The 15,340-nt window shown below is 54.3% G+C and overlaps 1 protein-coding gene across 3 annotated transcripts in view; it reads left to right on the top strand.

Annotated features, from left to right (window-relative positions):
- SS18L1 (SS18L1 subunit of BAF chromatin remodeling complex) overlaps window positions 1-15,283 on the top strand; it is a 28,831-nt gene extending 13,548 nt beyond the window's left edge. For 2 of the 3 annotated variants that reach the window (XM_059898422.1, XM_059898420.1), the window contains exons 4-11: window positions 350-494; window positions 1,006-1,203; window positions 1,921-2,082; window positions 2,254-2,358; window positions 3,211-3,303; window positions 9,037-9,156; window positions 10,654-10,781; window positions 12,596-15,283. In XM_059898422.1, the coding sequence (XP_059754405.1) occupies window positions 350-494; window positions 1,006-1,203; window positions 1,921-2,082; window positions 2,254-2,358; window positions 3,211-3,303; window positions 9,037-9,156; window positions 10,654-10,781; window positions 12,596-12,622 (978 nt within the window). In that variant the 3' untranslated portion in view covers window positions 12,623-15,283. Of the gene's footprint in view, window positions 1-349; window positions 495-1,005; window positions 1,204-1,920; window positions 2,083-2,253; window positions 2,359-3,210; window positions 3,304-9,036; window positions 9,157-10,653; window positions 10,884-12,595 lie in introns of those variants that run through there. The other variant, XM_059898421.1, reaches the window with a different exon arrangement.
- Window positions 15,284-15,340: the final 57 nt, after the last annotated feature.

Here is a 15,340-nt window from a genome sequence, read left to right as displayed (position 1 = left end):
GAGGGCCAGAGACAGCTGGCCAGCTGAGACCAAGAGGGGTGGGGAGGGGTGTGGGCAAGGTGAGGTGGACGCAGCTCCCTGAGTCCCAGGAAAGGGGGGCCTGGCTTTGAACCTCCAAGTGTGTGTTGATAGCCTGGGGAACACTTGGCATAGCATTTCCGTCTTGGCCTGAGGTGTCCGGGCCGGCCGTCAGCAGCGTCCAGCTGCGTGAGGACGGTGTCCCACCCTGGAGGTGATGGCCGGCGGCCATGGAGTATGGCTGTGGGTCTCAGGGCGGCTGAGCCCCCGGAGCGGCTCCTGGTGGCCCTTCTCCATGCTAACCCTCTCGGTGCCCTTCCCGCTGCCACAGCCGCCAACCCAGAGCCTGGCGCTGGGCCCCGGAGGGCTGTCCCAGAGCGGCTCGGGCCAGGGCCTGCACTCGCAGGGCAGCCTCAGCGACGCCATCGGCGCGGGCCTGCCACCATCCTCCCTCATGCAGGCCCAGATCGGCAACGGTGAGCGGCCCTGGGCGCGCTGGGCTCTGGGTTGGTTCCGGGGAACAACGGGGTCACCAACTGGGCTCCCGGGTGGCCGGCCGCCGCGGTGGGGACCCTCTCCTACCAGAGGCCCTGCTGCAGGTGCACGTGCTCAGGGTGACACGCGGAGGGATAAGGCCCTTATTCCAGGTCCCCTGCGAACTGGGGCTGCGTCACCTCAGAGCGCGGGCTTCCGTGTGGGGCTCCTGTCCTTGGGTTGAGAACCGCCACTAGCCGTCGGGAACCATTGATAAAGGTAACAGGGAACAGGCGGCCCCTCTGCGCGCTCAGCACGTGTGTGCATTTCCTGGTCACGCGCCCGTGTCCCTCGCTTGTTGCGCCCTTGACCATGGTCAGCCTCCCTCCCCACAGCCACGTGAAGGAAGCTGGCCCGCGGGGCGGGGGGGGGGCCCTAGCGCGAGGCCAGGGCTGCCGTCAGAGGTGGTCTTTGGTGGGTTTCAGCCCCCCGCCCCGCCCCCCGCCCTGGCAGGTCCGAACCACGTGACCCTGCAGCAGACGGCGCAGGGCACGCTGCCCACCACCTCCATGAGCATGTCCGGCAGCGGCCACGGCTCGGGGCCCGGCTACAGCCACTCGGGACCGGCCTCGCAGAGCATCCCCCTGCAGGGCCAGGGCGCCCTCAGCAGCTACGTGTCCCGGGCCAACATCAACATGCAGTCCAACCCAGGTACCGACCCCAGAGACCCCGCCCCCCTCCAGCGCAGGCCAGTGTGGTCCCCAGGGCCACCCTCCTCCGGCTGCTCCCAGGGCGGCTTCGGGGGAGGCTCTGAGGAGGGGCGGCGCCATCACACAGGAGTGGGAGGCTGTGGGGAGGTGGGGCTGCGGGGCCTTGAGCACTTGGGAAGCGTCAGGGCCCAACTGGGGTGTCCCACGAGAGTCAGACGCACCGGGGTTCAAAGGCTTAGAACAGAAAAAGAGGAGGTGAAGTATCTCCTTAGCTCTCGCTACGTTAATTACATATTGAAAACAATCTAGTTGGGATATATTGAGTCAAATAAAATGTCACTGAAATAGATTTCCCCTGTTTCTTTTCATTCTCTGACGTGGCTCACGTCCCCTGTGCTGGACGGTGCTGCCCTGGAGGGTCCCGAGCAGGGGTGGCAGGAAAGGACAGGCAGGCGGGGTCCCCACCGGAGCCTTCGAGGCCCGAGTCTCGGGGGAGGGCGAGGCGATAGGCTCCTCTGGGACCAGCCTTGGGGAGTTAGGGGCGTGGGGGCCGGCATTTCACATTTTATGAGTTGCCCAAAGGCGCGTTGGCAGGAAGGGAGGCGTGGCCTCGCGGGGCGGAGCTTCACAGGCCCAGCCCGGGAGGAGGGCTCAGGCGGGTCTGCGGGGTGCCGCCCGGGAGCTTCGTGGGTTACGCGGGGTCTGTCGTGTCCCCCAGTGTCCATGATGCACCAGCAGGCAGCCTCATCCCACTACAGCGCGGCACAGGGCGGGAGCCAGCACTACCAGGGCCAGTCCATGGCCATGATGGGCCAGAGCGGGCAGGCGGGCAGCATGATGGGGCAGCGGCCCATGGCGCCCTACCGGCCCTCCCAGCAAGGTGAGGCCCCGCCCCCGGTGCAGGGAACCGGTGGGGGAGGGTCAGTGTGTGCAGTGCGTGGGGCAGGCCTCCCCGTGTCCCCTGGGCGGGCCTGGTGGAGTGTCCTCTGATTGGGGGCCCGGTGGGGAGGTTCTGGGGCTCGGGGAGGTGACGTCCGGCGCTGTCCCCTAGGCTCGTCCCAGCAGTACCTGGGCCAGGAGGAGTACTACGGCGGCGAGCAGTACGGCCACGGCCAGGCCGCCTCGGAGCCCATGAGCCAGCAGTACTACCCTGATGGTGAGGCTGCAGTGGCTTCCATCCACTGCTCCCTGCTCGTCCCCAATTCAGACCCCAGAGCCCCCAACATCCGCCAGCAAAGCACCCGGAGTCCCCTTTGGGGGTGGGTGGCTGGTCTCTGCTGAGAGGAGCTTCCGGCACTGGCCGCCCTGGGGCTGGGTGCGCAGTCCTCTGGATGGACATAAGCGTCCTGAGGATGGACACGAGCTCATTGTGAGATGCTTTCAGGAAGGTGACAAACCTGAGCTGACTGTCTCGTAACACTCCCCTCCCAGCTGCTCCGTTACAACTTCTGCAGCTTATTTTCCTTTTCCGTGTCACCTTTCAGGCATCTTTAAATGGCCCCAGGATTTGTGGAGGTGGCATTTAACATGGCCGCAGAGGACGGGTGGGATTTGGGGAGGACCCCCCCCCAGGCAGGGGTGCGTGAGCAGGTCTGGCGCCGGGGAGGTGGCCAAGACCGGGGCAGGGCCAGCCGTGGCCCCTCTGTGTGATGGTGGCCGGGCCTCACGAGGTGTCACGCACTCCAAACGGAGCCGGCGGGGGGACGGTGACCGTGTAGCGACATTAAGAGCTGACGTCCACGTGCGTGTCACGCGTCGGGCACCGAGTACACTCTGTAAACCGTGGCTCGTTGATCTTCACGCTGCCCCGAGGAGCAGGTGGCCGTCTGCACTTTAAGGGGACCGCGGCTGCCAGACGGCAGGAAGTGCCCCCGGGGGTTCCGTCTAGGGAAACCGGACCACGCCCAGCACCGGGGTCTCCTGACCCGACGGCTGAGTTCACGCGGTCTCTCCTGGGTCTGGGCAGCTGGGGCCTCCGCTGACTGCAGGGCACCCCGTTTGCTTGCAGGACATGGCGATTATGCCTACCAGCCGGCGTCCTACACGGAGCAGAGCTACGACCGGTCCTTTGAGGAGTCCACGCAGCACTACTACGAGGGCGGTAAGGCGGCCAGGCCTCAGGTTCCGGGCCCGACGGGCGCGGGGCGTATGGAGATGGGGGCCAGGCGCCAATAAAGCCGCCGAGGCGATGTCACCAAACACGGATTTGGGAAGAAGCAGGCATAGTCGGTTCTCACACGGTTCTCGGGTGTGGGGACTTCCCGCCGCCCCAGGGGCCCCGAGAGGAGAGGAGCCATTAAGCTCACAGTGTGGCGTGGTCCTGGGCCTTGGTCTGGACGTCAGAATTGGGGACAATGGCAAGGCTGCCAGGGGCCCGGAGAGGAAAAGACAGATGATACGTACAGAACAGGTGACTCGAAAATGTGACTTTTGGGGTGACTTTTTTTAAGTTGTAAAAAACGTAAAATTTACCATTTTAACCATTTTTAAGCGCACAGTTCTGCGGCACTAAGCACATTCACATTGTTGTGCGACCACCATCACCACGTCATCTCCAGAACCTTCTCATCTTCCCAAACTGACACTCTGTCCCCAGTAAACACTAACTCCCCACTTCCCCTCCTCCACCCCTGCTCCCCTCCCCCTCCAGGAAAGCAGGGCTCAGCCTCCTCCACAGGAGGGGCCCCCACCTGCCTCGCGTGCTGCTTCCCAGGACAAGCTTGTTGAAGTCTGAAGTGCAGAGTTCTGTACCCTGGCTTTGGGTTACGTACACTTGTCTTTCATAATTGATGAGGAGTTTGCTAAAACATTCAGTGACTGACTTCTTTTAAGGCACGTGTGGCACGTGGCACAGTTCCCTCCTGGATCTGGAAGCATTTTGTTCCACCTTGTTGATGAGCCCTGCACGTGTTAACACGGTACCGGCCATCGCAGCGGGTGGCCTGCCGGGTCTTGTTTAGGGTGAGAGGTGCGGGGGGGAGTTTGCTTTGAGGAGAACTGGGCACATGAGTGGCCTGCGGCCCTGAGAAGGGCAGGGTGTTGGGTGGGAGCAGTAAGGAAGTAGCCTGAAGCCAACACAAAGACCTTTCTAGTAATTAGGTTTGCCCCCCAGCGGGATGGGGAACCCCAGGGGGCACGGGGGCCTGGTCCTGGGGCTGTGCACAGGAGGTGGTATCTGGCAGGAGCCCTGTGGTGTCCCCGGAGTGAGAGGACCAGTGTCAGGAAGGGGCCAGGGCGTGGCTGACCCAGCCGAGCAGGACACTGTTGCTGTCGGGGCCACTGCAGAGGAGACCTGGAAGTCCCGACGGCATTTCCTGTCCGTGAGGTTTGCAGGAGCAAAGGCTGGACAGAGCCGGGTCCGCTGTGACACGTCCAGGGCGCTTCTGTGGCACGCTCCCCCGGGTCATGCCAGGTGTACAGGACCAGGGTGTCTGGGTGCCGCCTGCTGCGTAAAACAAAGGGCGCTAAGAGCACCCACACTGTAAACAGCCTCTGGAGAAATACGTGGGACAGAGGTGGAGATGATGAGGCCGGGCGGGGGAGGGGGCCTTCCTCCCCGGACCTGTTGAAGACAGACTTGGTTTGTTTTTTTATTTCTGAATCGCCCATTTAGAAGTCAAAGTTACTGAAAATCAAAGCACCAACCCTGTGGCCGCCCAGCCCCGCCCACAGCCCCCAGTCCTTGGGTGGCAGCACCGCTGTTCGGGGCGTTTCTCCCCATGGCGATGGTGACTGTGATTGGGCGTTTGGATGGTGGGGACGGCTCCGCCCTGAACGGCTGCCACGCGGGTCCCTGAGGCTCATGCTTGCTTGCCGACGAGGTTGTATAGACGGGTCGGTCACCCTTGTGCATTAGCGCCTCTGGCTGTTCTACGGCCACGTTCCTGCCACGTTTAATGACAACACCAGCCTCTTCTTTCACAAATAAGTGGTTCCTTTTTTCACGGCCACGTCACAGAATGTTGCACGATTCTTAAAGATAGAAACAAATGAAAAGGAGAGGAAAAACAAGAGACGTCATTGTACCTGCCAGTGGCGGAGGGAAGGCCCTGGAGCCGCCGTCGCTGTCCCAGGCTGTTCTAGGAAGAGCAGTCTGGGCTCCACAGCTCTGCTGCTCCCACGAAACCCTCCTGAGAATCGCTCAGGCTTGTTCAAAGAAGTCCTGCCTCTCCCCTTTCAGAGTTGTCCATACAGGTCCGTCTTCTGCTGGGATTTGGCCCCGGGGCCAAGAGAAGGTTTTTCTGGGTGCGTGAGAGTTGTGTCGGCTTCTCATCCCCTGCACACCTGCTGTGTCTAGGCCACGGCGGCTGCTGCTGTGAATTAGCTCCTTTACCCGTTATCCTAGAAAGAGAAAAGGGGCTGTAAGACATGAGAATATGCAGGCTGACCCCAAAACTCTGAAACCCTGGAGAAAACCTGCCAAGTCTCTGATGAATTTCTCCGATGCGTTTCTCACAAAGACAGTGAACCTGGGTCTCCACTGGTCACTGACGGCCTCGTCGGCCGTCCCATTGGCCATCCCATCGGCCATTGTTGCTGGGACCAGGCATGGTTGTGAGGAGGGAGCAGCTGTCAGGGTGTTTCCTTAGATGGTGACCAATCAGAAAACCCAGCAGATTCCTCAGAGCCCACCTTGGAGAAGAGCTCGCCTGCGCTGTAGAGCGTGTGTTCCTTCGTTGTTCTGCACAGCTGGAAATTGCACTTCCTTATAGGGTTTTAAGCCTTTCTACATGAATTCGCTCTCAATAAAGCTGTTATTTTAAAATGTACATTATCAGGATCCCAGTTTTAAAATACTTACATTTTACTGGACTTCCCTGGTTGGTGCAGTGGTTAAGAATCCGCCTGCCAATGCAGGGGACATGGGTTCGAGCCCTGGTCTGGGAAGATCCCGCATTCTGCAGAGCACCTAAGCCTGTGCGCCACAACTACTGAGCCTGCGCTCTAGAGCCCACATGCCGCAACTACTGAGCCCACGTGCTGCAACTACTGAGCCCATGTGCTGCAACTACTGAGCCCGCATGCCACAACTACTGAGGCTGCGCTCTAGAGCCCGTGAGCCACAACTACTGAAGCCCGTGTGCCTAGAGCCCGTGCTTTGCAACAAGAGAAGCCACCGCAGTGAGAAGCCTGCGCACCGCAATGAAGAGTAGCCCCTGCTTGCCGCCACTAGAGAAAGCCCGTGCGCAGCAACAAGGACCCAACACAGCCAAAAATAAATAAATAAACAATAAAATAAAAATTTTTTAAATGAAAAAAATCTATAAAAAACTTAATTAACTAAGAACAAAGACAAGAACAAGAAAACCACAAGCAGCCCTCCTTTCCGGGCTGTCTGGCGCCACAGGGGGTAAACACCCCGGGTCCCCTCGCCCCGCCTGCTCCTGCTAGAGGACGGGGTCTCACGCAGAGGAAGACCCACACTCTGCGGTTAAAGGCCAGGCACTGTGGTTTTGAAGAAAACGATGAAACTAAACTTAAATTCGTCTTCTTATAAAGGTGTTTTGAAAACGGAATGGAATTTAGTCTCTACACCAATCTAAAACTCTTAAGACCTGCATTAGGAAGACTTCATAACAAGATTTTTATTTATTTATTTTTAAAGTTTTATTTAAATATAGTTGATTTACAGTGTTGTGTTTCAGCTGTACAGCAAAGTGATTCAGTTATACACACACACACACACACACACACACACACACGTATATATATATTCTTTTTTTAGGTTCTTTTCCATTACACGTGTAGAAAGATTTTTAAATGGTTGTAAATACTCCCTCAACTGTTGGTAATTATTTGGTAATACGTTTACTGCTCTCCCAAATTATTTTCTTACCATGAGCTTTCTTCCAAAATGAGGCTTTTAGCACGGGTGCTGGCTGGCTAGTTAGATTTTTGAAAATGAGAATTAAGCCATTTTCTCTGGGAAAAGAAAAAGTAAGTGAACCTAAAACATCTCTGGGACTGTACCCACATACAGATGCAGAGCACAGGGGCAAACGTCTGCCTCTTTTCATTCATAAAGTCACTGGAAAACACATTACAGGTCTGAGCTGGAACCCTGGCTTGCACGTTTGCCAATAAAACGAGGGTGTCCCAAAACTTCTGGGGTCCCTTTGAACTGTGGGGATCATACGGCCTTTCCCTGTGTCTGTGTCCAGATCTCCTTCTTATAAGGACATCAGTCACTGGATTAGGGCCCACCCTAACCTTGTACGACCTCCCTTTACATTTGCGAAGACCCTATTTCCAAATAAGGTCACAGGTTCCTGGGGTCAGGACCTCAACAGCTCTTTTGGGGGACACAGTTTACCCACAACACTGGTATTGGTCTTTGTCTTAATTGCATTAACCTTTTCACTTTGGCGATATATTTGTATTTCTATAAGATAGTAAGAGAAAGTACTGTATTGGCCAAAAAGTTCATTCGGTTTCCCTGTAAGATGACTCTAGTAGCGCTTAGCTGTCTTTAACTTCATTTGAAACAAATTTGTTAGATTGTATGTGACAGCTGTCATATCTGTGCATTTAAAAAAAAAAAATCAAAACTGGTGAATTTTTGTGTAGCCATTTTAATATTGAAGATGGAGGGAAAAAAAGCAACATTTTTGGCCTGTTATGCTTTGTTGTTTCAAGAAAGGTAAAAACGCAACCAGAATGCAAAAAAAGATTTGTGCAGTGTATGGAGAAGGTGCTGTGACTGATCGAACGTGTCAAAAGTGCTTTGCGAAGTTTCATGTGGAGATTTCTCGCTGGACGATGCCCCACGGTCGGGTAGACCAGTTGAAGTTCATAGCGATCAAATCAAGACATTAATTGAGAGCAATCAACGTTATAACACGCGGGAGATAGCCAACATACTCAAAATATCCAAATCAAGCTCTGAAAATCATTTGCACCAGCTTGGTTATGTTAATCGCTTTGATGTTTGGGTTCCACGTGAGTTAAGCGAAAAAAATCTTCTTGACTGTATTTCCTCTTGTGATTCTCTACTTACACGTAACCAAAACGTTCCGTTTTTAAAACAAATTGTGACAGGCGATGAAAAGTGGATACTGTACAGTAATGTGGAACGGAACACGATAATGGGGCAAGCGAAATGAACCACCAACAACCACACCAAAGGACGGTCTTCATCCAAAGAAGGTGAAGTTGTGTATATGGTGGGACTGGAAGGGAGTCCTCTATTATGAGCTCCTTCCAGAAAACCAAACGATTAATTCCAACAAGTACTGCTCCCAATTAGACCAACTGGAAGCAGCACTCGACGAAAAGCATCCAGAATTAGTCAGCAGAAAATGCATAATCTTCCATCAGGATAATGCAAGACCCCATGTTTCTTTGATGACCAGGCAAAAACTGTTACAGCTTGGCTAGGAAGTTCTGATTCATCCGCCATATTCACCAGACATTGCACCTTTGGATTTCCATTTTTTTCGGTCTTTACAGAATTCCCTTAATGGAAAAAATTTCAATTCCCTGGAAGACTGTAAAAGGCAACTGGAACAGTTCTTTGCTCAAAAGGATAAAAAGTTTTGGGAAGATGGAATTATGAAGTTACCTGGAAAATGGCAGAAGGTAGTGGAACAAAACGGTGAATACGTTGTTCTATAAAGTTCTTGGTGAAAATGAAAACTGTGTTTTATTTTTATTTAAAAACTGAAGGAGCTTTTTGGCCAACCCACTATAATAAAATAATTTGAATTGTTGTGGAAAAGAAGAGGTACTGGAGCAGTGGACTCGGTCTAGGGAACCCAAAGCTGTCCATGCCTCGAGGGACAGTGGAGCTGCCACTGCTCTCTGGAAATGAGCTCATGTCTCCTTCCCTCTGCAGGAAACTCACAGTACAGCCAGCAGCAGGCGGGGTACCAGCAGGGCACAGCCCAGCAGCAGACGTACTCCCAGCAGCAGTACCCCAACCAGCAGAGCTACCCCGGGCAGCAGCAAGGCTATGGTAAGCGGTTGGGGGGGCCATCACAGGAATGCGGTCATTCGGTGGGCGCCCAGCAGGCTTCTTATTTTGGAACAGTTGTAGATTTCTGGAAAAGCTGTGAGGAAAACTGAGAGTCCTCCCACCCCGGTTAACCTCGTCCATTACCGGGGCCCTGTGGTCACAGCTAAGAAACCAACGTTGGTGCGTGGCCGTGGACTGAACCAGTTTCTTTGGATCTCACTGGCTCTCCCGCATGTCCTTCTCTGTCCGGGACCAGTTGACGATCCCACATGACATCAGCCCCACAGCTCCTTGGGCTGCGAAAGTTCCTCAGACTTTCCCCGTCCCTCTTGACCTTGGCACTTTTGAGGAGGGCTGGGCAGGCACTTCCTAGACGCCCCCTTAGGTTGGGTTTGTCTGGCCTGGGTTCTGAGTTTTGGAAAGAAGACCACGGCGAAGTGCCTTTGCGTCCCCTCCTGTGGGCATGACTTGCCTCCGTTGAGTATGGCCTTGGTCACGTGGTCAAGGGCGTCTGCCAGGCCTCCCCAGTGTCGGGCTTCCTTCCCTCTCCTCCTCCAGACTCTGGTGTCACTGGGTCCAGCCCCACTCGAGGGGGCACTGTGTACATCAGGGGTCCCCAACTCCCGGGCCGTGGACCAGTACCGGTCCACGCCTGTTAGGAACCAGGCCGCACAGCGGGAGGTGAGCGGCGGGCGAGTGAGCGAGGCTTCATCTGCTTCTCCCCATCACTCCCCATCGCTCGCATCACCGCCTGAGCCATTCCCCCCTCCCCCTGCCGTCCGTGGAAAAATTGTCTTCCATGAAACCAGTCCCTGGTGCCAAGAAGGTTGGGGACCGCTGGTCTACATAGATTGTTTGGAATTCTTCTGTAGGGAAGATGGGTCTCTTCTCCCCCATTCACTTAGTTATTGATCGTTTATTTATATTGGTAGGTGCTCACGGGTATTGATTTTACACACTGACTTACAATCCAAACTTCTTTATTTTATTGTTCAAACCGTCTCAGCCCTGCCTCTTGGGAGCTCAGGTTGGTGCCTGTGGCCCTTGGACGTGCCCCATCCTTTTGGCTTTGAGCACTTTCTTCTTTCTGGGACCACAGTGCTTCCCCTGCCCCAGCCCCAGAAACAGCCAATTTTGGAAAAAACCCTCGGCCTTTGTCAGTTTCTCCTAAACCATCTACTTAGGCTCCGGAGGCACGATTACCGTCTCGCGCGTGTTTTCACCATTTGCTGTGTGTTTGACTCTCGTGTTTACAGTGACCACCGTGACTGGTGTAAACTGGTCGCAGGAAGCAGGCCCGGGGCGCGGAGAGCGGCCCCCAGGCTCCGTCCGGGTGGGGGTGGGAGCACAGCTGCGAGCCACGCGGGACTCGGCGCAGCCGCCAGCTGTGGCGCTTTCACTGCACGGGTTTAACGTGGAGGGAGAACGGGTGCCGGCGTCAGGGGCTCGGGGGGACGGGGGCACGGGGTGGTCTCACGGCTCCCGCATGTGTTCTAGGGCCTGCCCAGGGCGCCCCCTCGCAGTACTCCAGCTACCAGCAGGGACAAGGCCAGCAGTACGGAAGCTACCGAGCGTCTCAGACGGGCCCGTCCGCCCAGCAGCAGCGGCCTTACGGCTACGAGCAGGCAAGCCTTCTGCGCGTTTCCAGACTCGCAGCCCCCGTGTGCGTGAGACGTGACGAAGGTTTCCCCTGTGGCCAAGAGAAGCAATAACACAGGGTGACCCGGCTCCCAGGGTCCCTCCAGGATGTTAATTCTCTGAGCCTGTAAGGTTTTTAACCTCTTCGGTCAGACACAGCTGGCTCTTTGTGTCCTTGTCCTTTCACACCTCGGGTGTTTCCCGCGTGCCAGCAGCGTCGGGTGTCTGGTGCGCGCTCGGGGGCCACGGCGACTAGGCAGATTCTAGAGCTTGCATCTCGCCTGACACAGCCGGGCGCTGTTGGCGCCGGGATGGAGCAGCGGCAGGTAGTTCTGGGAAGAGGACCCAGAGGGCAAAGCGACAGAACGACGGGTGGCAGGGCTGGCATAGACCAGGTCGGGGAGGCCCTCTCTCGGGCGACAGCGAGGCCGTCAGACCGGAGCAGAGCCGCTCAGGCTCCCAGGACGGCAGGGAGGCCTCGCCCACCTGACGAGGATTTGCTCTGCGTGGGGTGGGGCCCTGGAGGCCGTCGGGGCCTTCGGTGACAGCACGGTGGCTGCTGGAGAGAGGTGAGAGGCTCCGGGCCTCTAGGTGCTCTCAGAGGTGGCGCCAGCGGGATTTGCTGGTGGACCGGACGTGGGGCGTGTGGGAGAGGCGGGTCGGGGCGGCCCCAGGGATTTCAGCCTGGGCTGCTTGAGGCAGCTGCCATTTCTCGGGGTGCAGAGGGCTGTCTTGCACCAGCGTGAATGAGAAAATCAAGAAAATCAAGCTTAACTTCAGATGCCTCTCAGACTTCCACCTGGAGGCGTGGGGGAGAAGGGCGGTAAATGATGGATGTCGGCCCCTCCTGGTGGGAGAGAAACCCACGAGGGGTGAATGTAAGTGTCCGGGGGCCTCTCAGCGGAGGTGCCATGGGGCCAGGACGTGAGGATGAGAGTGAGCCAGCCACAGGACGCAGCCGTGCAGAGGTCCTGAGGTGGCCAGGTGTGTCTCATGCGAGTCGGTCAGGAGGAGGCTTGGCGTCTGCAGCTCAGGGCAGGAGCAGGGCAGTGGGGCGGGAGGAGACTTATCCTGGGCATCTTTGGAACCTCCTTTGAAGAGAGGCCCTTGCAAGGGGTGATTGTCCATCGGTGGCCTTTTGCGTTGGGTCATAGGTACTAATGACCGTTTACATAGCTAATGAAATCTCAAGGCACCACATGGATGACGGATGTTTTTCTCAGGTACCTGAATAGGTAAGGTCCTGTATTTTATTTTTTTAAATGCTTCTCACCCTGCTCCCTAAAGAGAGATAATGAACCAGTCATACTTAGACGATGAGTTTTCAACATGAGTAAACAAGCCCAGGGCAGGGTAATTAAGGAGAAAACCTTTTTGACCTTGAAGAGAGCAGTTTGGAATGTTCTCGTGAGTGTGCCGGAAGTGGTGCCAATGTCGTTTGTGGCTGGGGGAGCCCGTCACAGACCTGTTCACAGCAGGCTCAGGGTGGGGACGTGACTTGAGGCACCTGGACCAGGCCCAGCCCAGCCCAGCCCAGTGAGCTGCTGTGTGACTGGGTGAACCAGCCTCTTCCACCCTCTGACCTAAATCAGTAGCTGCGGCCTGGATAGTGGCTTCTGGAAGGCCGCTTCTCTGCCTGCCTCGTGGAAACAGGCAGAGGCTGTTTGGTCGCTTGCCTTTTATCCTCCCTCCACCTCTCAGCCTGGGTGTTGGCGGGGGCGGGGCGGTCTGTCTTACCCTTGGGCGTGGACCCTCTCACGCAGGACTGTTGGGGTGTGATCTGTGTCCTTGTCTCTTGCAGGGCCAGTACGGAAATTACCAGCAGTAAAGGACAAACATTCTTATGGAGGCTTGCAGCGGCATGTCTGTCTGGGACGGACAGGCCAGTGACAGTTCTGATGAGCTGTGACCTGCGGGCTGCCCCTTCACCCCACGCAGCGTCTGCATGTGAAGCGTGCACATTTCACGTGGGGCAGGACGCCGAGCGTGCACCGCTGGTGCAAGACAGCGCTTTGATGGTGTGACATATTTGGTGCTGTGTATAGTATTGTATGTCCATACAACGGAGAGGTTGTCCCTTTTTGTCCGCCCCACCCCCCCGCAGTGTTTCTAGCTAGCTTTAGGGGTCCTTTTGTCATCAGAGTGTTCTGTGCCCAGTGATGGGACATACCTACAAGAGGCCATAGTCCACGTACTTAAACAGACCTTAGGTCTGACGCGTCTCATGCACTGTCGTACTGTGGGTTGTAAACTTGTCTTTCACTGGCCGCACCGCAGCTGGACACGTGTGCACAGCCCCTGGATGGCAGCCTCTTCCTGTGCCTCGATGGGGGGGTGGTGGTGGGAGGCATCTTCTGTGATTTGCGTCAGTTTCTGTTACACGATGGAAAAGATGACTAAGCCTCATTTGGAGACGCTGTGAACCATTATTTTCAGAGCTCACTCGTTACCTGTGTCTCTCACCAATCGTGTTTATCCAAAAAGTTATATGTTTTTGTATTAAAAAGTAAAGAGGGATCAATGACTGTTCTAAATAAATAGGAATCCATGAAGGCAATGAATGATTAGCCTTACCCAGGGAGAGTGGTGTTGCTGAAGGAAAGAGAAGGTAGTCTCTGGAATTACTTTGGCTTTGGCCCTTGTTTATCTGATGGTCATTTCTGGAATTTTAATATTCAATATGCCCAATTCCAAAGTTATAATTTAAAATATTGACACCAAATTTTCCAAACTGTTGGCAAGTTGTTTATTTTATACTACTTCTTCCAGGACCTACTTATTCAGATCTCCAAGCAAGCTTTCCTTTTCTTTCAGGGATATCTGAAATTCACATCTTATATTTAAAAAGAACACCACTGATTTTACTGTGTTCTTCCTAATGAGAAGGAAAGCTCTTATGGAGAGAAATTTGAGTTAATTTTTACATTCCTAGGACATTAAATGCCATTTAAATTCTGTGCAGACATTAAAGACAGCTCATGTGGAAAAGTCAGGTCAAAGGAAAAATTCTACATTTCACTAAAAAGTCATATGGACATTTTATCAGCTCTTACCTGGATAACAATATTCATATTTATTATGACCCCTTTAAAAACATCTTTGGATAAATGCTGACATATTTCCAAGACAACCAGAAAATAAAAATATATCCAATTCTTCATATATCAGGTCTACTGAAGGTGTTTTATTAAGTCTGAAATTTAAAGTAGTTCTTTATCCAGAATTGAATACTTTACAGTTTATAAGACATTTTCGATGTGTTTTTACTGGAGTGAATTCCTACAGTCCACACTGGGAATCTGGTGGCAATTACTTGTTGCTGTTTTACAGATGAATCACTAAGGCTCAGAGGAAAGAAGGGACGGGTCGAGTATTAGTCCTGTTCTAGGACCTTCTCCCCTCCTCTGTGGAGACAGAATCACACATGCCTTGGGATAGAAGTGTTTATTTTGTAGACATACGGGTTTTTAGAAACCCTTAGCACTGGTAAGGGCTTAAAAATACATCTCTGTATTAAGTTACTGAAATGAGAGTCCTTAACTGCTAAATGACACAGACATTAGTAATTTCATTTGGGGAGCCACTTCCCTTGATTTTGTCCTGTTCTTTCCTGACAATTTTCATAGAACTAATTTGCAAACTCAGTCGGGGATTAAATTTTCCCGTTGAAAATGTTAAGCATTTCAGAGAACTGTGAAAATAGTTTATTTTTATTTCTTGCCAGTCTGGGAATATGCCTTTTGTGTGTGTGTGTGTTTGTTTTTTTTAAGTGCTGTATTAATACTTTTTGAAGGAAAAGGACACAAAAAAACTTATCCCGAAACTTCAATCTGAAATGTCTTACATTAAGAATTTCTTGAATGTTGTGTATATATTTTTAAAAGCACTTTGTGAAATAGTTTGTACATCTATTTCCTAATTTATACATGATTGTCGGTGTTCATATATTTAATGATTAATAACAAAATGTTTATTTAACGTGCTGTCCGTTTTTATGTAATATTGTGGGGAAGTGATGCCAGCAGCTCGCTTCCGTTCCCTGTTCTGTGTCTCCTCTTCCGCAACACGAATGTCTGCAGACGCTTAGGCCCGAGAGTCGCTCGCGCGGTGCGGTCGGTGCCGCCGAGTTGCCACGGCCGAGGCCCGGGCCGGGCGGGCCTCGAGCGGTGACCGGCGCGGCCCGCGGAGGTGCCGACAGCGCCCAGTTCGCCGGCTGGCCCCGCCGCCTCCGGCCCGAGCATCCCTCGCGCGCCCGCAGTCGCAGCCGGGCCTCGGCGGTCCGTGCGGGACGGCCGCTCACACTCGGACCGAGAGGAGGGCGTTTCCGTGTGACTTCCCGGCCCTGACTGAGCAGGTCACGCCGTCTCGTCCGTGAGCACAGCCCGTTCCCGGACAACCATCCTCACCCGTCCGTTTCTCTCCTCAGCCGGACTTTGGCGTCTAAGTTGTTTATGCCTTTGTTGTGATTAATAAACTGGCTCTTCGAGAACCGTCCTGGAGACTGAGTTTCCGTGAGGTGATGGGGAACCGGAAGCCCCGGCGGGGA

Source organism: Balaenoptera ricei, chromosome 15, assembly GCF_028023285.1.
Source record: "Balaenoptera ricei isolate mBalRic1 chromosome 15, mBalRic1.hap2, whole genome shotgun sequence".
NCBI classification, from domain to species: Eukaryota; Metazoa; Chordata; class Mammalia; order Artiodactyla; family Balaenopteridae; genus Balaenoptera; species Balaenoptera ricei.
This window is presented reverse-complemented; position numbering and strand designations above follow the sequence as displayed.